The sequence below is a fragment of the Musca autumnalis genome, unplaced genomic scaffold (assembly GCF_047663935.1).
Source record: "Musca autumnalis isolate F117 unplaced genomic scaffold, ASM4766393v1 scaffold_1, whole genome shotgun sequence".
Taxonomy (NCBI): Eukaryota; Metazoa; Arthropoda; class Insecta; order Diptera; family Muscidae; genus Musca; species Musca autumnalis.
The window spans coordinates 291,588,028-291,612,387 of record NW_027411644.1 but is presented as its reverse complement, the minus strand read 5'-3'; the positions used below and the strand labels follow the sequence as shown (position 1 = coordinate 291,612,387).

Sequence of the window (24,360 nt, the reverse complement as noted above, 5' to 3'; positions counted from 1 at the left end):
ATGTATAGACCTTATCAGCGTGTCGCCGCCTCCGGTTTTGAACAGCTCGGCTGGTAAGCCATCGGCTCCTGCTGCCTCATTTTTCTTCAGCCGATTTATTGCTGTCTTTACCTCATCTTGGCTGGGCGGTATACATTCAATACCATCTTCTGGGATTGGGACTGTGGTTTCTTCGTCGTCTTCGATGCTATTGGATACCAACAGTTTTGAAAAATTTTCTTTCCATATCCTGAGTACACTATCTGTATCAGTTACCAAATTACCTTGCTGGTATCTACAGGAGGATGTGCCTGTACCAAAGCCATCAGTTTGATGCTTGACTCTTTGGAAGGATTTTCGGACTTCATTCTGGCTCCTGTACATCTCGATTTTTTCACACTCGTGCGCTACGCGTTGCTACGGATTCTAAAGTAGCCCTATATGCCGCATTTTTCTCTTCGGTGGCAGCACGACACTCCTGATCATACAATGGATTCCTTGGGTGAGGTCTCTGGTATCCAAGTATGGATTTTGCATTGTCTAATGTAAATATGGACTTAAAACTATACAAACCTTAATACTTTCTCTTTACATAAATAAAACCAAATTTTATTCATTTGTTTTGTTTTTCTTTATTTTATGTATAAGTTTCCCAATGTTTAAACGTAGAATGGAATTTAAATACATTTTACAATTTTAAGTCTTATTTTTGATACATATATACTTCTAAACAATGGGAGCGGAATACATACATACATAGTATATTGTATAGACCTAATACATACATTTTGTTTAATGTATTGCTGTGTATTGGGTTGGGGTAAAGTTTGTATAATTAAAAAAAAATGTTAAAATAAAAATTAAGAGAACACTGACATTAAAAAGTGGACAGGCGGGGAGGGACAGTGGAATATTAAAATAAAATATTTAATTTATAATAAAAAATAATAATCACTTATTTTTGCTTTTTGCATTACTTGTTTAGTTGTTGTTTACAAAAAATGAATGAATTTGAATGATTAACTTAAAAATACACGTTTTAAATGACTTTAAGGACCACCTTTGCGGACATTAGGGTCCATCTATTAGTGTTTGTTTTTTGCTGATGCCTTTGTTAGTTGGTTGCTTGGCTGGCTATCAATGCGACGAACCGGTGGTATATGTATCACGAAAACGTTTCTGTATCAACTGATAGGCATTGTAAACTCTGAAATTAAACAAAAAAATAGGTAAATAAATAAATAAAATAGGTAAATAAATCAATATGAAAAGAATGTTTGGAGATTTCATAGTCTAACGGGACAAATTAGGAAAGACCTTTTTAAACCTCTTGATACTTCCTGAAACATTAAACATTGAAACGAATCATATCGCTTGAGCTTAAACGCAATACACATTACAGCTTTTTGTCGGGGTTAACCTTAGCTGACTTCCGAAACGTCAGTTGCTTTGTATTCGCGCATGAAACTAGGGGTTCTTAGATCGAGTTTCAAACTAGAGTAATTTTATGAAATGGGGAACTCGATCTACGAACCCCTAGTTTCATGTACGAATACAAAACAACTGACGTTTCCACGTCCGGGATTGTGGAGTCGTGTTAATTCCTATAAGACATGGATTGATGACACCGAGCATAACATCTGTTCAGCATGCGATGCAGGTCCGCACGATACACTACACCTTTCCAACTGCCCTACCAAACCTACTTTACTGACTGCAGTAGCTTTGTGGTTACAACACATCGAAGCGGCCACATTCCTAGACCTGGAGATAGAACCAGAGCCCGATTAAGTAGCTAAACGAACACGCACACATACCATATGCTCTTACAACAACGACAACAACAACCGTTCGACTGTTAATATCCCAGCAAACCAAAATCGGAAGAAATATCAGAGTTCGGACCGAATTCGGTCCAAAAGTCTGAAGAAACATTCGAGTTTACCGAACGAATTCGGTCCGAATTCTGTAGTGGAATTATGTAATCTATTTTTCGAGTTACCGACACATTAAGGACCTCAAAGACCGATAAGACAAAGTCTTAACAAAATAAATAAACAAATTAGAAGGTCGAAAAACAAAATTAGAACAAATTAAAATGCTTCTACTTTCGGTAATTAAGGAAATTTGTCGGTAAGTTAACAACTAAAATAAATTTGTTGCTAATTCCTACCGATAACAACAGTGTTGTCAACTTTTATTGATACTTTTCATTCGTAATTTTGGGTTTTAATTTTACCGATCTTTGTCGGTAAATTAAAAAAAAGAGTTAGAAAATTCCACTACTGCTGAACCATCGTATGAATTTCTGGTTTATTATCCGACATTCCGACATTAAATGAAAAATATTTCCTTAATGGCCAAAACCTATAACTTTGCGTGTTGCGCGTGCTTTTAAAAAAACAAAATACATGTATTTCAGTTTTGTATTTGATTTTTATACCCTCAGCATTTATGCTAACGAGGGTATATACACTTTCATACGGGCAAAATGTGCCTCATTGAAATAATGGTTTTAGACCACAAGTATGTTTGGACGAAATGTGTTTCAGACAATTTGGAGTTGACTTAGCCATGTCCGTCCTTCCGTCTGTCTGTCTGCCTGGAGCGCACGATAACTCTCGAACGGATCAACCGATTCGGTCCAAAATTTGGCTTTCGTAATATTTTGTCCAAATTTAGTTTAAGTTCGAAGATGGATTATATCTGTCCACTCCTTTCGGTACTTCCCCCACAAAAGTTCGGAAAATTTGTGCGCACGATAACTCTTGAAGGAATTAACCGATTTGGTCCGTACTTTGCACATCGTGAAATTTCTACCAGACATAGATGAGGTTCCAATATGGACTCAATCGGTACACTCCTTCGGGTACCTCCCACACAAAATTTCGGAAAAGTTCAGTTTAGGACCTGCTCTCGAATCGCTTTGATTTTTGTTGTCGCAATGTGTATTCACTGCCCCCCATACGACGATATAAGTTTCATCAGGGACAAGTCCAAACTTCCTGAGAAAATAGCCTGAAAGGTGCAAAAAACCCCTATGACACCGTGTGTAGTGGTTGGAGGGCAAGATAACTCTCGAACGGATCTGCCGTTTCGGTCCAAAATGTGATCTTCGTAATATTTTGTTCAAACTTAGTTTAAGTTCGAAGATAAGCCATATCGGTCCACTCCTTCAGGCACCACCCCCACAAAAGTTCTAAAATATTCGAAAAAATTGTGAGCACGATAACTCTTGATGGGAGTGACCGATTTGGTCCATACTTTACACATCCTAATATATCTACCAGATATAGATCAGGTTCGAATATTGACTATATTTGTTCACTCCTTCGGGTGCCTCTCATACAAAATTTTGGATAAATTCACTTTAAGACCTGCTCTCGCGAATCACTTTGATTTTTGTTGAAGCAACTTGCATTCGCTGCCTCAATTACGACAGTTTTAGGGGCAAGTCCATACTTCTTGAGACAACAGCCCGAAAGTTGTAAAAAACCCCTATGGCACCATATGTAGTGGCTGGAGAGCTCGAACCCAATACTGCGTTCGTCCACACTTTGGATATTGTAATATTTCTTCGAATATAAGATGAAATTCGAAGGTAGTGGGTATCTGTCCAATCATTGTGGTGCCATCCACACAAATGTTCAACATTTTTTGTGTGGTTAAGGGTCTGTTCGAGGATCCTTAGGACATTTTTACCGAAGGTTTTCCTAGTGGCCCTGTTTACAGCGATATTATGGTTTTCGTAGGCTAGTGTGATAAAAAAGCCCTTTCTATCGATATCCCCGCAAATTTTTGTGGTTTAATCCTATCCAAACTTTTGTTTGTTCATACGCCCAAAATTTTGAAAACCCCCTAAATCCATAAGTTTTTTCTAAAAAAGCCCTACATTTTTTAATTTTGTATTTTGTCTGTCATAATGAATTTATTTCGATAAATGCTCTCATTTGTTAGAGATGGGACATATTATATCGTTGTTCGGAGAGTATTTCTACTTGAACAACGTAGAAAAATCATCGTTCATTCTCAGAATTTTGTATGGGGAATAAGTAATTAATTCGTAGTTATGGGTCGAACAACGAATAGAGCACGAAGGACGTACCGTGGAAACGGCACATTATTTAAAAATGTTAAAACTATAGCCTGTTTATAGTATAGCTTTTTATTGGGGTAACCTTCTTTATGACGATTTATTTGACTTACGCACAATGGAATTAACATTTGAAACCCAGTGGGATTATTAAATCCGGTTACATATATGTAAACCCTCTTAAGTTCAGAGAGAGAGAGAAAGGAAAAAAGTTTGTCAGACTAACCGGACAGAGTTCGGAAAAAACTTCCGACTTTGAGTAGACGCCTCGGACGTCCGACATTGTGTTTGCTGGGATGTTACCCATCTAGATCGAATTTAAAATGTGTAAATACGTATTTGGTCTTTGGTGGGGTCTAAAACAATTATTTTAATGAGGCACATTTCTGATAGCGTATACATAAGAGCGAGCCAAAAAAAAAAAAAATCGGAACACTTTCCCCTAATTTTTTCCATTTAAAACCTTATATATGAAACCGAGCGATATTTGTTTCCAAAATAGTTTGTATTATGGTCCAATCGATGAACAAATTTTACCAGTTTATTGTTGTGGTTAAAAACGATTTCTACAAAAATTAATGAAGATCGGTTAACGATAACCCATAGTATTTTCTATTATTTTCAAATCGATGAAAAAATACCGGTTCACTGTTGTGGCTAAAAAACTGGGGTCACCCTAGTATACATATACCCTATGTATTCATAAGAAATACAAAAATTGACTAACCGCCTGTTCATGTATGTCGCACGGAAACCTGTACGAAAGGAAAGCAGTCACTCGCTTCCGTCTAAAAATGCGTTCATGTATTTCGCAAACTATCGTGCGACTGCCGTTACGTATCCTATGCGAAATACTACTAATTTGAATGTACATTTGTACAATTATGTTCCATAAATGAGAGCCAAATGAGAAATGAAAACAAAATCCACATATACATACAAACATTGGAATATGTGTGATTTGTTTTGTTTGAAAAATAAAATGTGTCGGTATTTTGAATTATTTTATTTTATTGATTTCTTCAAAATAATGAATGAAAGCGCCATTGAAACGTATCTGTAAAATTTTTATTTTGTTTCAAGAATGTGTTGCATAAATTTGTTTTAAGATTTTCGGTGTTCTTCGCGAGTTTACGTTCTACTCGGCAGCTACAAAGCAAGTGAGTGATTTTGACATTCTCTTTCTATAAGAGACAGTCCTTAAGAAATACATAAACAAAAATACAATGGAAAAGTGTACGTTTACGTGTTATTTCGTAGGGCTTGTCGGTCGCATAGATTTTTGTTTCGAAGGTTTTTACATGAACAGAAAATGATTTTTTTCCACTTCCGAAGCGCAAGAAACCTTTCGGTCGACATACATGAACAGTGTGTAAATTTAGCAGCTATTATTTTTGGGTCTCCTGAATTGGAATTTTCGACATGGTATGTAGTTTCCACAAAAACGACATATATACTATGTAGTTTCCACAAAAACTACATATATATTCCACTTACTTTTCTTTTGCAGCCTTAAATGATTTCTTGCGGGGCTTTTTGTTAATGGCATCTTGATTTTCGGCGGGTAGAGGCAAATCATTTGGCGATATCATTGTCATGTTATCTAGAAAATCGAACAAAGAAACATATTTTACTATAAAGTTTAAAAATCCAATTCCAACAAACTTACCAGGATGACAGAAGAAGGCTATTGAATGACGACCGCGGGAACGTAAATGCTCTTGTTCGGGCACAACAACACGGTGAGGCTAAAATAAAAAAAAAACCGATTAAAAACCTAATGTAATGATTTAAATTCTTATTTCTTCTTACCAGAGCTGCATATTTATTTTGTGTCCATATCGATAGAATTTCACCACAATTTACCAAAATTGCACCCGGCAGATGACCAACTCTATGCCATTTTTCACTGCCTGGCAGTTGGACTTCCAAACCACCTTCTGAATCCTGAGACAATAGAGTAAATGTACCATAATCTGTATGGGCACCACAACGTATTACCGCCCCATTCGGTAAATGTCGTTCTGTCATATTTTTATTATTATCACTACCGACGCCATCCACGTCATTGTAGTCCTCGCGGGGATCATATTCAGGACGAAAGTCAGGTTGCATTGAAGCACAACGTTGATAACTGTATTTACAACGTCCTTTAACATATTGATTTTTACTACTTTCATCATCTTCCACAACTGGTGGATAGTAGAGCAGGCGTAGGGTGGTCTCGTTATCATGATCTCCCGACAACATGTGTGAATGTTTTTCCAGGAAAAATGTTTGTGGTATATCGAGTGATATTGCCAATGCTTGCAGAATGAAACGGGCCAAAGCTTTGAAATCCTCTGCCAACACCGATATGTGATCGGCAAAGCCTGGTAATGGTTCTTCGGGCAGATTTTTAGAGTTAAGTGTGCAAATGTTGAAAGCATGGCGCAATTCAGGAGTTTTGCCATCAAAACGTTCTACTCCGGGACTAACATAACCGTGATTGTCATCACCGGTGCGTATGTAGTGTTGTTTGACATCGTCCGGTAGATCTACGAAGTCGTCCAGATGGTCCCAGGCTGTTTTAAGCTGGAAAAGGGAAAGGGAAGAAAGTTAAGTAAAAAAAGTTGTCGCAAATTTATAAGAAAGATTTACACTTTACCTTTTCATCACAGATGCCATGATTGACCAAAAGTGCCAAGCCTTTTTCTGTGAGGGCTTTGTGTAGCTGATGACCAACTCGTGTGACAACTGATCTTACTGGACATTCTTCGGTGCCTGCAATAAAAGAAAATGAAATATAAATTTATGTTGTTGTATGTAATTATAATTTAAAATAAAAAAAATCATGCAATTTTGTGTATAAATAGAATTCCCGGTAAATTTATTTTGTGGTTATTACCAAGTCCATATCACATTTACCGTAACGTGATACAAGAAACTAAAAAGAAAGCAGATTTACAAAAGTTCCACTTTTAGCAGTAATTAAAGTTGAGTGGTTAAAATGATAAGTGTTGTGATGACTACTCGATGATACGAAAATACCGCATAACAAAAAAAAAATAAACCCCATTTTCCATTATTTTATAAATTAAATACAACGAAATGTAATTTACACTTTGGATTGTTGCTGATGCATTTTCTTAGTAGTGAAAAAAAAATAATAACCTTTAATTAATTTATAATAATTCAATGATTGATTAATGCGGCTTTTGCAGTATATAGGAAGGGTAGAAAAAAACTACGAAGCGTAATTAAAAACGACCTTGCGGTTAGGTTGGAGAGCTTTTCAACCTTTGCAAAAACATAAATATTGCTTTTTTTACAACATTTATTCATTCATTCATTAATAAAAAAATCATGAATGCATTGTTGCAATGGTCGACTAATAAAATTATCATCAAATTGCAATTACTAATTATAAAAAATTATTAAAGTTTACATTTTTTTCAATTCATGAATAATAAATAAATTAAACTTGGTAACCTGGTAACACGCGCACATAACAATCCATGAACAAAAACAATTAGATCGTGTAAATTTCAAGCATTCAATGTAATTGGCTTAGTAAAAAATTGTAATGAACTTAACTTCAAATTGGAATTCACCTACATGTCTGTAGTTACTGGGGCTGGTGCATATTTTGTTGGCAAATTACATAGCAACAAATCAATTTTTCACAATTAACAAATTCCAGTTTATGGCAAAAACAATGGCTGTAACAAATTATAGGGTTTTAAAGAGCTTTTGTTAAGCTACTAGAAATTATTGTTTATTCGGGGAAGCATATCTGAGTTCTATTGGGCAGTTCAGAGGATCTGAGGAAAGAGTCTCGGTGAACATTCGTTCACCGATAAGAGCGTTATTAGTAATAGGTTTAGGAGGTGTTGTGTAAGTAAACCTCTCTTACCAACAAAAACATACATATATTTTATTATAATATTTTTAGAGGGGACAGAAAACTTGATTTTTTAATGTTTTTAGAGGACAATAAAGGTGTTTTTTTTTTTAATATTTCACTATGCAACACTGAAAATGCAAACAACTTCTAGTATGTATTTTTTGATAGCACATATCGAGACTACCAAAACGCTAGTAGTAAAACTACAGTTTTCTTGGATTTATCGGTCCTTTATTTAAAAAAGAGACCACATAAGAAAAACTCCATCTAGGGCATCAAAATCGATAAAATATAGAAAATTTTACGTATTCTGGTCAGTATCAGCTATAATATTGGTAGTGGAACCAAGTAACCTTTCACAAAAATCTTCCAAATAAAGTTATCCGCAATTCTTCAGAACGTTCTGAAACTCTAAAATGCTTATGCTAAGTTTACATTTACGAAATCCACTCGATTTCAACTGTCAAATCCATAGGTTAAACGACAAATGAAATCTCATCTGGATTTCATTTGACGTTTAACCTATGGATTTGACAGTTGAAATCGAGTGGATTTCGTAAATGTAAACCAAGCATTACTTCATGTTGTTTCAGCGGTGTTTTGCATCATATCTTTTACAACAGGTACTTCAAACTAGAGTTGTATAGTTCACGAACGAACTAGTTCAACTGAACGATTCATTGAAAAGAGCGTACAAACTAGATCAGTCGATATAGTTCATTATAGTTCAGTAGTTCACTGAGCACCGACCGAGAGATAAAATAACGAACAAAGAAGGAACGATTAAAGAACGAACGATCCAGCACGTCGTTCACATACCATAATGTGACGCCGTCGTCAGAATTAACTGATGACTTTGTACAGGTAATATTTTTGTTTACATTTTGTTTTTTATACGCATATGTACACACAACTTTATTCATCGTAATTTTAATAGTTTCATTTATATTTAAACTTAAATAATTGCTAATTTAAAGTTTTTAAAATTCCATATTTGTTTTTTAGTCACACCAAAGCTATTTTCGTTGCTGAGTTCTTCAAAATATTCTCCTGTTGTTTGTTCCTTTTCGGTATACAAATGAACGAACTTGCAAGCGGACGAGTCAGTGCCGGTGAACGATAAAACAAAAAGAGAGCTGACTGACGAGAGCTTTTCGACGTGCGATTGAACTACTGAACTAAAAGAGCGACCTAGTTCGTTGAAAAGAGCTGAACTAAAAAGAGCGATCAGCTAAAGGAGCTAAAAAGTACAACTCTACTTCAAACACAGTTCACACCAACAGTTTATTCTCGCATTTCGTATTTCACCTTATTATTGACATATTTATTAATAATCATCGTTGAAAAATATATTGAAAACAACGTGAAGAGTTGTGTAATACCGTCCAGGGAATATTTCTCCAAAAGAAAATATAAAAAAATTATGGTTTTGGTATCTTCAAAGGTGCGAAATGTATACAACTTATGGAAATTTTTGATATGTATTTTATAAAATTTGAGTCAACAAATGTAGTTTTTTGAGTTCAGTTTTTATACAAACATTTTATTCTTGCCTTTATCTACAAATTTGCTTCAGAGGTGAGATGAAGATTCACTTAGGTTTGAGAGATATAGCCCAGAATTGCTTTACAAAGTAAATATTTAACCATGTTTATATGGGGCCATAAAATCCAAGCTGAATCTGACGCAACAAAACCCAACTAGGGTTTTTGTCGATTAGGTTTGTACTTTCAAAAAATCCTCGGCTCAAATTGTTTGCACATGTTAACATAAAAAATTGTGCACATTGTTTTTAGAGGACAATAACGTGTTTTTTTATACCCTCCACCATAGGATGGGGGTACATTAAGTTTGTCGCTCCGTTTGTAACTACTCGAAATAATCATTGTAGACCCCACAAAGTATATATATTCTTGATCAGCGTGCAATTCTACATCGATATAGCCATGTCCGTCCGTCTGTCCGTCTGTGGAAATCACTCTAGCGTCCGAACGGTTGATGAAATTTTGGGAAAATATATTATATCGACGCCTCCAAACAATAGTATGCTAAGTCGACATAGCATGTTTTCAAGTTCTTTACATTTTTACATTTTACGTCCTTTAACTTAAATTCTGTCAAATTTTGGTAATGATCGGTCAATCCGAACAGAAGTTATAAACAAATGTTTACTCAGAATAGTAGTGAAAGTCAAAGAAAACTGTAAACTTTGAGAGCTTCTCCTGCAATACTCACTTTTCAGACTTAGCATACTATTATTTGGAGGTGTCGATATGTACGTAGGACTTTTGGTATTGAAAGCGGGCTATGTATGTCCACGCTTTCGTATAGCACCCATACAAAATGACGCGTGACGCGTCGTAGTTTTAAGGAAATTTTAAGATATTTGTCCCATTTTACCACCGAATTGGTTCTAATTTGGTACTTTGTGTCTTCAGAGGCCAGAAAACATTCCTACCAAAGTTGGGTTATATAGGTCCACGTTTTGGTATAGCCCCCAACGCCCCATTTGACCAAAGAATCGGTTGTAACTTTGTATTTTGTGTTTCCAGAGACTAAGAAACATTTCTACCATAAAATGTTTATATAGGTCCACGTGTTGATATAGCCCCCCATAATACGATATCTCCCGATTTTCGATATTTTGATGGTTTTAGCCTGATTATAACACCGAGATGACTGGAATTTGGGTTTTTTTGTTTTCTTTAGGCGTATAAAACTTTCCCCCAGAACTTTGTCGGTATCGTTCCATGCCTTCATATAGACCCCATAGAACGGTACCTCCCGATTTTCGGTATTTTGAAGGTTGTGGCTACATTAATACACCGAAATGGCTGAAATTTGTGGTGGAGGGTATAAAAAGTTCGGCCCGACCGAACTTAATGCTTTTCTTACTTGTTTAATATTTTTAGAGGACAATAAAAGTTGGTTTTCTTTAAAATATTTTTAGAGGACAATAAAAGTTGGGGTTTTAAATATTTTTAGAGGACAATAAACGTGGATTTTTTTAAATATTTTTAGAGGGCAATAAACATGAATTTTTAATATTTTTAAAGGACAATAAACATGGATTTTTTATACCCTCAGCATTTATGGTAACGAGGGTATATACACTTTCATACGGGCAAAATGTGCCTCATCGAAATAATGGTTTTAGACCCCAAGTATGTTTGGACGAAATGTCTTTCAGACAATTTAGAGTCGATTGAGCAATGTCCGTCCGTCTGTCTGTCTGTCTGGCTGGAGCGCACGATAACTCTCGAACGGATGAACCGATTCGGTTCAAATTTTGGCTCTCGTAATATTTTGCCCAAACTTAGTTTAAGTTAGAAGATGGGCTATATCGGTCCACTCCTTCCGGTACCTCCCCCACAAAAGTTCAAAAATATCTGCCGATTCGATCCAAAATTTGGCCTAAGTAATATTTTGTCGAAACATAGTTTATGTTCGAAGATAAGCCATATCGGTCCACTCCTTCAGGTACCTCGGATAAGTTCCCTTTAAGACCTAATATGGAATCACTTTGATTTTTGTTGAAGCTACTTGCATCCGCTGCCTCAATTACGATGGTAAAAGTTTTTTCAGGGGCAAGTCCATACTTCTTGAGTAGTGGCTGGAGATCCATTCTTTTTAGTATCTCCTCCGCAAAACTTTTGATCTTTAATCCTAATCAACATTTTTGCCGGTTCAAACGCCCAAAATTTTTAAAACCCCCTAAATACATACGTTTTTTGGGAAAAAATGTTTCAATATACAAAGGCTGAGGGTATATTTCTGTCGGTGAAGCCGACTGATACTTTTTTACTTGTTAATATTTTTAGAGGATAATAACTTTTTTTTTTTAATATTTTTAGAGAACAATAAACGTGGATTTTTTTACAGGACAATTTACGTGGATTTTTTAATCTTTTTTAGAGAACAATAAAGAATTCGTATTTGCCTTAGCAGCTGCAGTTTTTCTGCTGCGATGGATGGAGGATGGTCTCCGAGTAGGGCATTCACATTGTATTTTTGTAAGGCCTGTGCAACTGCATTAGCATGATTGCTATTCAAGTCTGTCTGATAGGTTCGTTGATCTTGATATTCTCGTTCATTAGAGGTGGTTAGTACCGTTACTACCTAGTTCATCCACCAAAGAACGAGATTTTGTTTATGTATCAACACCGAACATCAGAACTATGAAAACACGTGAATACACAAAAGAACGCTGAATTGAAAGATTTATTTAAATATCGGTGTGGAGCTAAGTATCGGTGTCGGAACTATTTAGAACGATTTGGAACTAGATTTGCCCTTTGGACCTCTCTCCAGACCATGAAGATCTCTCATGAAGTGCCTGAGTATGGAAAACCTGTCCACTTTATCGTGCCAGGGATGCTAACGGTCGTAACACCAAACAGGTACTGCATGGACAAATCCCTATTGTGCTTATGCACCGCCAAAATCTTCATCTCCTCATAAAGATGGGACACTGGCGTATTTGTCAGCACTCCAAGTGCAGGTCATCGACTTGAAAACCTTGTTCCTACTTCTGATCTTGTCGCAAATAGCTGTGGATTGTACGGACGACTTAAACATGCTGCCGAACTATACAGCCAATATCTCCGGGTAGTTAGTGGTCGGAATCAGGGCATCATCGACCTTTATGTTCAATGAATTAGCGGTGGACATATTCATATTCCTCAGATATATGTACATATGTCATCTGTAGAGTGTGGAATTTCAGAAATGTAGAGGTTAAACAGTTACGAAAATATCACCACGCCTTGGGGAACTCCCTGTTTCACTTTACGGTTCTTCGACTTATTATTTCTGAATTTCTCATATAATTGATTATCCAACGTGTCATACATGGCTGGAGCCATCGAACAGCCTGACATGGTTGACGGTATCGAATCCCTCCAATAGGTCACGAGCCATATGGCCAGAACAAAATCAATCGTCGCTTGCTTTGCTTTTTTCCCAAATGTCAAATTATAAAGGAATGCCACAGCCTCCTAAAGGGGAACGCAGGCGGATTTGCAAAGAGGCTCTGGCATTCCTTTATAATTTGACATTTGGGGAAGCAAGCAAAGCAAGCGACGATTGATTCTGTTCAGTCGCAAGGCCTGTTCTGGTTCAGTTCTCAACTGACACATATCAAGATATGGATATGGCGCGTAATGCTGTTGTGGTACTGTGAATTTTCCGGAATCCATGCATGACAATGGATGAAAATGCGCCTATGAAAATAAGCTTTTCGAAGCCAAAGACTCCAATGCAGTAAACTACACCATTTTCAACTGTAATTCAGAAAATACCAGTTGTAATTCAGACATTTTATTTGAAATTCAGATGTTTTATTTGTAATTCAGACATTATATTTGTAATTCAGATATTCCGTTTCAAATTCAGAATACTTCATTTGAATTTCAGATTTTCCATTTGAAATTCAGAAATTTCATTTGAAATTCAGAATATTGCAATTGAAATTCAGATATTCCATTTGAAATTCGGAATTTCCATTTGATATTCAGAATTTTTCTATTGAAATTACGAATTTCCATTTGAAATTCAGGAATTCCATTTAAAATTCAGATATTCCATTTCAAATTCAGAACACGTCAATTGAAATTCAGATTTTTCATTTGTAATTCAGAAATTCCATTTGAAATTCAGAATATTGCAATTGAAATTCAGAAATTTTCAATTGAAATTCAGAAAATAATTTATTAAACATATTTTAATAATGTATTGAGTTTTATTTACATTAACAAGAAAAACAGCGAACGACTAAAGTGTTGATAGGATTGTAAATAAAATGGCGGAAAATTAAGAATGAATAACAATGACAATACAACGCATATAATCAATATACTATGTAAATACATAGTATTAACAGTTCAAAACAAATGTAAAATAATCTATCGTCCCACCGGTATATCTTCCAGAGATAGGGCTTCTTCGTGGAATGTTGAGGAGTGTTGAATGGCTCGACTGCAGTCGCCGACACTAATAGTTAACAAAGCTTCGTCTATTACAGATTCCAAATATTGCAACCTCTGCTGACCGATGTTTGTTGGTGTCACGGTTGGAATGGCCAAATTCCCTTTAACATAAGTTTTTATTTTACCCCATATAATTTCGATTGGGTTTAATTGAGGAGAATAAGGCGCTAATCGTAAAAGAGACGCTGGGGACTGCAAAAATATTTCCTCCAGTCTATTGTGACATGGAGCGTTATCCACAACAAGAACGAGTTCCGACAATTGGTTCCCCATTTCCACCCATTTGGACAAAACCGACTGGACCCACTCTTTTGCATCGTTTCCTCTAAATGCTCCACGGCGTCGATCCATTTTTATTATGCCGCACGCGCCTATTGCTCCAATGAGATGAACATTTGGACCTCTGGACGTTGGGAGAATTTGCACTGCCCTAGTGCCAGGTTAATTTTAATTTGTTATTAGTATTCTGAATTATAAATGAAATTTTCTGAATTTCAATTGACGTGTTCTGAATTTAAAATGGATATTCTGAATTTCAACTGATATTTTCTGAATTTAAAGTGGAAACTCCGAATTTCAATTGAAATATTCTGAATTTCAAATGGAATATCTGAATTTCAAATGGAATATATGAATTTCAATTGAAATTTTCTGAAATTTAAATGAATTATCTGAATTTAAAATGGAATTTCTGAATTTAAATTGACGATTTCCGAATTTCAAATACAATTTCTGAAATTCAAATGGAATATCTGAATTCCAAATACAATGTCTGAATTACAAATAAAACATCTGGATTTCAAATAAACTGTCTGAATTACAACTGGTATTTTCTGAATTACAGTTGAAAATGGTGTAGTGGAAACAACAATCCAAGAACGTAATATCAAAGTAAACGATTGGAGGGTTTGGAAATCTACTTTTCGTTTGGCTTATAGGATAAATGTTCTGTAAAATTTTTAAAAATTCTGTAATTGACTTTGGTTAGAACCATGTTTTTGGTGGGTTGGTATTAGTATCCCAGACCTCTATTATCTTATTTTATCATCTTTGCGAATAATTTGTTTCCACTAGGAATCTGTTTTTATTACAAAAATGTCATAACTATTATATTTGTCTCTCGACTATTTATCCAAAAAAATATTTTCTAGAATATATTTATAATGCGTCATACCTATTTCAAGAATTTGTCCTTTACCTCCTTGCACAAAGATGCTTCTACCCATGATTATTATCTCAAATTATCACTGAGATAATCTTGGCCTATTTCCTATATTTGAACTTAAGAAAAAAAAGAACAAAAACAACATTTTATCTAATCTTTATTGTTCGTTTCATCGAAAAGAGTAATTGTGGAAATACATCATCATTGCAATTGGAAGTGATTATCAGGGCAGCATCATTATCTTCTACTGAACAGCTGTTGCTGTAGCAGAGTATCAACTCGTGATTATGAAGATTTTCTGGAATTCGCAACAAGTGTTCTGCTGGGCAGTGACTGACAATTGACTATTTGACATTAAGTTGCTTTGGTGTGGGGGTTTTCTGTACATGCAAACAAATCTTCATCTATACATACATACATACATACATATGTACAAATGTCAATAGATCCATCTACTGTTACTAGGCATTTAAAACTCGCTACCTGTTGCTGTAATAGTAGTTTCCTTGATATGAATGGACGTTGGTGTTGGTTGTATTAACCAAACAAACTGCTTAGTGACGAATGCTGCCGGCTGACTGGCTACACAAGAGGAACACTTGGCACTTATTGCATTTTGTTTTGTTCCACCTGTTGATTGTATTGTTTGTTGTTCTTGTTACAATTCTTTGAATGGTGAAATGCCATTGAAGTTGCATTGAATGTTAAAACTTGTTTCAAGGTTTAATAGGTATAAGGAGATTAGTTATAAGGTTATAAGTGAATGAATATCTATCGGCAAATGGTAAACGGTACTAATTTTCATCCTTCCTCCTAATTTTTCAAAATTATTACCACGCTTAAATTATTTCAATTTTATGTGTCATAATAACAACATTTATTTTAACGGATTTTGTTAAAACAAATTTTAAAAATATTTTTTCGAGTTTATTGACATTTGCAATTAACTTGCTTAAAAGCCGAGGTTGGTTTTAACAGCTGCTGGCTTTTAAACAGATGGTAATTATTATTATTATTTTCAAGACAATGAGAGAAAATGAGGAAATTAAAATAAATATAAATATTTGTTTTAATATGTCGGTGATTAATTGTCTTTAATTGATATTTGAGTAATGTCTTGTTTTTAATTGGAATTTAATGAATAATTGCGAATTAATTTTTTTGAACTCTTATCCATTGCGTTTAGGCTAATGAGGAAATAAACACTATGATACGATCAAAAAGGTGTCTCATCGAAATAATGGTTTCGGGGCCCAAGTATGTTTGAACCAAATCAGTTTCAGACAATTTTGAATCGATTGATTGGCTGATGCGTACGATAACTCTCGAAGATAGCAACCAATTTGGTCTAAACTTAGGTCAGTTTCGAAGATGAGCCATATCTGTCCACTCCCTCGGGTACCTCCCACACAAATTTTCAAAATTTGTCGCAAAAGTGATTTTTTTGATTTTTTGTGATTTTTATTTTGTTTTGTAGCAGGTTGACCTCGTGGCGACTATTATGACCATCAGACCAATAAACGTGGATTTTTTAAGCAATATTTTTTCCAGACCAATAAACGTGTATTTTTTAAGGAATATTTTTTCCAGACCAATAAACGTGGATTTTTTAAGGAATATTTTTTCCAGACCAATAAACGTGGATTTTTTAAGGAATATTTTTTCCAGACCAATAAACGTGGATTTTTTAAGGAATATTTTTTCCAGACCAATAAACGTGGATTTTTTAAGGAATATTTTTTCCAGACCAATAAACGTGGATTTTTTAAGGAATATTTTTTCCAGACCAATAAACGTGGATTTTTTAAGGAATATTTTTTCCAGACCAATAAACGTGGATTTTTTAAGGAATATTTTTTCCAGACCAATAAACGTGGATTTTTTAAGGAATATTTTTTCCAGACCAATAAACGTGGATTTTTTAAGGAATATTTTTTCCAGACCAATAAACGTGGATTTTTTAAGGAATATTTTTTCCAGACCAATAAACGTGGATTTTTTAAGGAATATTTTTTCCAGACCAATAAACGTGGATTTTTTAAGGAATATTTTTTCCAGACCAATAAACGTGGATTTTTTAAGGAATATTTTTTCCAGACCAATAAACGTGGATTTTTTAAGGAATATTTTTTCCAGACCAATAAACGTGGATTTTTTAAGGAATATTTTTTCCAGACCAATAAACGTGGATTTTTTAAGGAATATTTTTTCCAGACCAATAAACGTGGATTTTTTAAGGAATATTTTTTCCAGACCAATAAACGTGGATTTTTTAAGGAATATTTTTTCCAGACCAATAAACGTGGATTTTTTAAGGAATATTTTTTCCAGACCAATAAACGTGGATTTTTTAAGGAATATTTTTTCCAGACCAATAAACGTGGATTTTTTAAGGAATATTTTTTCCAGACCAATAAACGTGGATTTTTTAAGGAATATTTTTTCCAGACCAATAAACGTGGATTTTTTAAGGAATATTTTTTCCAGACCAATAAACGTGGATTTTTTAAGGAATATTTTTTCCAGACCAATAAACGTGGATTTTTTAAGGAATATTTTTTCCAGACCAATAAACGTGGATTTTTTAAGGAATATTTTTTCCAGACCAATAAACGTGGATTTTTAAGGAATATTTTTTCCAGACCAATAAACGTGGATTTTGTAAGGAATATTTTTTCCAGACCAATAAACGTGGATTTTTTAAGGAATATTTTTTCCAGACCAATAAACGTGGATTTTTTAAGGAATATTTTTTCCAGACCAATAAACGTGGATTTTTTAAGGAATATTTTTTCCAGACCAATAAACGTGGATTTTTTAAGGAATATTTTTTCCAGACAAATAAACGTGGATTTTTTAAGGAATATTTTTTCCAGACCAATAAACGTGGATTTTTTAAGGAATATTTTTTCCAGACCAATAAACGTGGATTTTTTAAGGAATATTTTTTCCAGACCAATAAACGTGGATTTTTTAAGGAATATTTTTTCCAGACCAATAGACGTGGATTTTTTAAGGAATATTTTTTCCAGACCAATAAACGTGGATTTTTTAAGGAATATTTTTTCCAGACCAATAAACGTGGATTTTTTAAGGAATATTTTTTCCATACCAATAAACGTGGATTTTTTAAGGAATATTTTTTCCAGACCATAGACTTGGATTTTTTAAGGAATATTTTTTCCAGACCATAGACGTGGATTTTTTAAGGAATATTTTTTCCAGACCATAGACGTGGATTTTTTAAGGAATATTTTTTCCAGACCATAGACGTGGATTTTTTAAGGAATATTTTTTCCAGACCATAGACGTGGATTTTTTAAGGAATATTTTTTCCAGACCATAGACGTGGATTTTTTAAGGAATATTTTTTCCAGACCATAGACGTGGATTTTTTAAGGAATATTTTTTCCAGACCATAGACGTGGATTTTTTAAGGAATATTTTTTCCAGACCATAGACGTGGATTTTTTAAGGAATATTTTTTCCAGACCATAGACGTGGATGTTTTAAGGAATATTTTTTCCAGACCATAGACGTGGATGTTTTAAGGAATATTTTTTCCAGACCATAGACGTGGATTTTTTAAGGAATATTTTTTCCAGACCATAGACGTGGATGTTTTAAGAAATATTTTTTCCAGACCATAGACGTGGATTTTTTAAGGAATATTTTTTTCAGACCATAGACGTGGATTTTTTAAGGAATATTTTTTCCAGACCATAGACGTGGATTTTTTAAGGAATATTTTTTTCAGACCATAGACGTGGATTTTTTAAGGAATATTTTTTCCAGACCATAGACGTGGATTTTTTAAGGAATATTTTTTCCAGACCATAGACGTGGATTTTTTAAGGAATATTTTTTCCAGACCATAGACGTGGATTTTTTAAGGAATATTTTTTCCAGACCATAGACGTGGATTTTTTAAGGAATATTTTTTCCAGACCATAGACGTGGATTTTTTAAGGAATATTTTTTCCAGACCATAGACGTGGATTTTTTAAGGAATATTTTTTCCAGACCATAGACGTGGATTTTTTAAGGAATATTTTTTCCAGACCATAGACGTGGATTTTTTAAGGAATATTTTTTCCAGACCATAGACGTGGATTTTTTAAGGAATATTTTTTCATGACCAAAAACGTGGATTTTTTAAGGAATATTTTTTTATGACCAAAAACGTAGATTTTTAAGGAATATTTTTTCATGACCAAAAACGTGGATTTTTTAAGGAATATTTTTTCCAGACCAATAGACGTGGATTTTTTAAAAATATTTTTTCCAGACCAATAGACGTGGATTTTTTAAGGAATATTTTTTCCAGACCATAGACGTGGAGTTTTTAATGAATATTTTTTCCAGACCATAGACGTGGATTTTTTAAGAAATATTTTTTCCAGACCATAGACGTGGATTTTTTAAGAAATATTTTTTCCAGACCATAGACGTGGATTTTTTAAGGAATATTTTTTCCAGACCTTAGACGTGGATTTTTAAGGAATATTTTTTCCAGACCATAGACGTGGATTTTTTAAGGAATATTTTTTCCAGACCATAGACGTGGATTTTTTAAGGAAAATTTTTTCCAGACCATAGAAGTGGATTTTTTAAGGAATATTTTTTCCAGACCATAGACGTGGATTTTTTAAGGAATATTTTTTCCAGGCCATAGACGTGGATTTTTTTAAGGAATATTTTTTCCAGACCATAGACGTGGATTTTTTAAGGAATATTTTTTCCAGACCAATAGACGTGGATTTTTTAAGGAATATTTTTTCCAGACCAATAAACGTGGATTTTTTAAGGAATATTTTTTCCAGACCAATAAACGTGGATTTTTTAAGGAATATTTTTTCCAGACCAATAAACGTGGATTTTTTAAGGAATATTTTTTCCAGACCAATAAACCTGGATTTTTTAAGGAATATTTTTTCCAGACCAATAAACGTGGATTTTTTAAGGAATATTTTTTCCAGACCAATAAACGTGGATTTTTTAAGGAATATTTTTTCCAGACCAATAAACGTGGATTTTTTAAGGAATATTTTTCCAGACCAATAAACGTGGATTTTTTAAGGAATATTTTTTCGTGACCAAAAATGTGGATTTTTTAAGGAATATTTTTTCATGACCAAAAACGTGGATTTTTTAAGGAATATTTTTTATGACCAAAATCGTGGATTTTTTAAGGAATATTTTTCATGACCAAAACCGTGGATTTTTTAAGGAATATTTTTTCATGACCAAAAAACGTGGATTTTTTAAGGAATATTTTTTCATGACCAAAAACGTGGATTTTTTAAGGAATATTTTTTCATGACCAAAAACGTGGATTTTTTAAGGAATATTTTTTCATGACCAAAAACGTGGATTTTTTAAGGAATATTTTTTCATGACCAAAAACGTGGATTTTTTAAGGAATATTTTTTCATGACCAAAAACGTGGATTTTTTAAGGAATATTTTTTCATGATCAAAAACGTGGATTTTTTAAGGAATATTTTTTCATGACCAAAAACGTGGATTTTTTAAGGAATATTTTTTCATGACCAAAAACGTGGATTTTTTAAGGAATATTTTTTCATGACCAAAAACGTGGATTTTTTAAGGAATATTTTTTCATGACCAAAAACGTGGATTTTTTAAGGAATATTTTTTCATGACCAAAAACGTGGATTTTTTAAGGAATATTTTTTCATGACCAAAAACGTGGATTTTTTAAGGAATATTTTTTCATGACCAAAAACGTGGATTTTTTAAGGAATATTTTTTCTTGGAACATCAGGCCAAAACACTTGGATTTTTTAAGGAATATTTTTTCATGGACCTTCAGACCAATATACTTGGGTTTTTAAGGAATATTTTGTCATTGACCATCAGACCAAAAAACGTGGAATTTTTAAGGAATATTCATGAACCATCAGACCAATAAACGATTTTTTAAGGAAGGAATGAGGACCACTTCCCTCGATAATGACCGCCGGAGTGTTCGAAAAACCTCGCACAAGTGGTATTCTTGCAATATAAGAAGGATAATGTGTGTTCTTTTTGTGTATACTGTGCTGAATGTTCCTGTCAGTGGAATAATTAGGTCCACTCTTTATGATACCAGCCTACAACTTACTTACTTAGCTGGCCCATTACAGAACATTTGTTCCATATGACGAAGTAAGAAAAGATCTCCAATTCTCTCTATTTGTTGCTTCGCACTCTGGAATACCGCGCATTTTAAACTCATCATCCACTTGTTTGCGCCATCTATTCCTTGGCCTGCCAATTCTGCGTGCACCGCCAAGCGGTCGATGTTTATACGCCTTTTTAGAGGGTTCGTCATCGCTCATTCTTATGATATGGCCTAGCCAACGCAATCGCTGCATCTCGATACGTTTAACAATATTGATGTCGTTGTATAGCAGATACAGCTCGTTGTTCATGCGACGTCGATATTCACCGTCAACGCTGATTGGTCCGTAGATCTTTCGAAGAATTTTTGTCTCAAACACACCAAGCACTGCCATGTCTGCTTGCGCAAGTACCCAGGCTTCGGAGCCATACATCAGCACGGGTAGTAGCAGTGTTTTGTAGAGCGTTATTTTTGTTTGACGAGATGTGGCTTTGTTTTTAAACTGCTTACTTAAACCAAAGGAGCATCTGTTGGCCAATACAATTCTCCATTTTATTTCACAACTGATGTCGTCTTTACTACTATAGGAACCAACTTCCACAGTCGGTCCAAGCTCAATAGACACATTGCGCGTCGACATCATCAACTTGGTCTTCTCACCGTTTACCGCCAGACCCACTTTAGCAGATTCTCCTTCGACCTTCATAAAGGTATCAGTTACTTCTTTTACTGATCGGCCCATGATGTCTATATCATCAGCATAAGCAAGTTACATGTGACTATTGGTGTAGATTATGCCACTTCTTTTGACGTTTGCCTCTCGTATAACCTTTTCCAGCAGGATCACACGAAAGGCTGTCTCCTTGTCTGAAACCTCTTTTGGTACCAAACTCTTCGGAGAGGTTCTTTCCTATTTTAACTGAGGACCTCGTGTCAGTTAAAGTCATTTTACAAAGCCGGATGAGCTTTGCGGGGATACCAAATTCAGACATGGCTTGGAATACCTTTGAACGCAGCCGGCTGTCGAAGGCTGCTTCATAATCGACAAAAAGGTGGTAGGTGTCGATCTGCATCTCTTGGGTCTTCTCCAGGATTTGCCGCAGGGTAAATATCTGGTCAATGGTGGACTTGCCAGGTCTAAAGCCGCATTGATATGGTCCAATTATCTCGTTGACCATCGGCTTTAGTCGTTCGCACAATATCCCTGACACGATCTTGTAGGCAATAGGGAGTAGACTTATGCCCCTATAGTTAGAGCATACAGTCTTATCTCCCTTCTTGTGGACGGCGCACAGGATACTCAGGTTCCAATCGTCGGGTACTCGTTCTTCCTGCAAGATGGTGCTAACTAGCTGATGAATACACCTTATCAGCGTGTCGCCTCCGGTTTTGAACAGCTCGGCTGGTAAGCCATCGGCTCCTGCTGCCTTATTATTCTTCAGCCGATTTATTGCTGCCTTTACCTCATCTTGGCTGGGCGTTATACATTCAATACCATATTCTGGGATTGGATCTGTGGTATCTTCGTCGTCTTCGCTACTATTGGACACCAACAGTTTGGAAAAATGTTCTTTCCATATCCTGAGCACCCTATCTGTATCAGTTACCAAATTACCTTGCTGGTCTCTACAGGAGGATGTGCCTGTACCAATGCCATCAGTTTGATGTTTGACTCTTTGGTAGAATTTTCGGACTTCACTCTGGCTCTTGTACATCTCGATTTTTTCACACTCCCGCTTTTCATCTCTCTCTTTTTCCTGCGGAAAAGACGTTTCTCCTCTCTCCTTTTTGCCCTGTATCTCTCTCGTGCGCTACGCGTTGCTACGGATTGTAAAGTAGCCCTATATGCCGCATTTTTCTCTTCGGTGGCAGCACGACACTCCTGATCATACCATGGATTCCTTGGTGGAGGTTTCTGGTATCCAAGTATGGATTTTGCGGCTGTTTGCATGGAGTGGGCAATGATTTGCCATTGCTCTGATATGTTATCGGGATGAGGAGTGCTTTGATTAAGCAATTGGGCTAGTTGAGTGGAATATGCTGTGGCTATCTGTTGTGATTGCAGCTTACCGATGTCTAACTTTCGTGTTGTGTCTGTTCGTACTTTTGATACGTACCTTTGCTGCAACAAGGTGGTCCGAATCAATGTTTGCGCTTCGGAACGATCGTACATCCAACACGCTTGATGCATGTCTTCCATCTATCACAATGTGATCAATTTGATTTCTTGTTTTCTAATCTGGAGACAGCCAGGTGTCCTTATGAATATCGAGATGATTAAATCTGGTACTGCTAACTACCATGTTTCTTGCAGCTGCAAAGTCTATCAGCCTCATACCATTGTCAGATGTTTCACTGTGGAGACTGAATTTCCCGACTGTTGGGCCAAAGATATTCTCCTTTCCAATTTTGGCAGCCTAAACAAGGGCCTAAAAATATTCGATGCAAACATTTAAAATGTCTCTTTTCGCCTACGAAAATGCTATTTACTTTTAAAATTAGGAATCTGTACATTTGGGTCTACCACTTCTGTTATTGTTTTTGTGTATTTATAGGCTGAGGGTGTTAGCTATCGGTAAACTCGACTGATTCTTTTTTATTTTAATTTAATGTACTTTAAACCCTTATGTTGATTCGCAATAATAACTCATTTCCTCAAATGATTCATTTTGTTTTAATGCAGCCAACATCACTTTCACATTACTTTTTCCTCTTCTTCTTCTTTACTTTCTTTGTCATTTGTGAATCCCCACATGTTATTAATCCACTTCTTCAAATCCGAGTTTAAATTTTCCAATGCATCTTTCGAAAGCGTGTAAACGCTTAGTCAGTCAGTTCAGTTAGTTGGTGGCGAATTAAATTTCACATGAAATTTTTAAGCGGTTTTTTGTTTGTGTTTTGCAATTTTGATTGTTAAGTGAAAAACGAGTGAACACGATATCGGCACATGTTCAGTTCAAAACTTGTGCTGTTGTCTAGAGAGTTTGTTGATTCTCTTTCGGCTGTTCGAGTGTATGTCGCACATATTGAAGTAAGGAGAGCAAATAAAAATCGAGTTGTAAAATAATTATCAATGAAATAAATGACATTAGTCATCAACCGATAGATAGATGGATGAATGTAT

The 24,360-nt window shown here is 35.0% G+C and overlaps 1 protein-coding gene across 4 annotated transcripts in view; it reads right to left on the bottom strand.

Moving 5' to 3' along the window:
• Positions 1–586: 586 nt before the first annotated feature.
• The window catches only part of LOC141389698 (uncharacterized), a 98,218-nt gene continuing 74,444 nt past the window's right edge, over positions 587–24,360 (bottom strand). For all 4 annotated transcript variants that reach the window (XM_073961612.1, XM_073961610.1, XM_073961611.1 and 1 more), the window contains exons 3-7: positions 6,720–6,835; positions 5,885–6,646; positions 5,742–5,820; positions 5,570–5,675; positions 587–1,186 (exon numbers count right to left, since the gene is read on the bottom strand). In XM_073961612.1, coding sequence (XP_073817713.1) covers positions 1,117–1,186; positions 5,570–5,675; positions 5,742–5,820; positions 5,885–6,646; positions 6,720–6,835 — 1,133 coding nt within the window. In that variant the 3' untranslated portion in view covers positions 587–1,116. The remainder of the gene's footprint in view (positions 1,187–5,569; positions 5,676–5,741; positions 5,821–5,884; positions 6,647–6,719; positions 6,836–24,360) is intronic.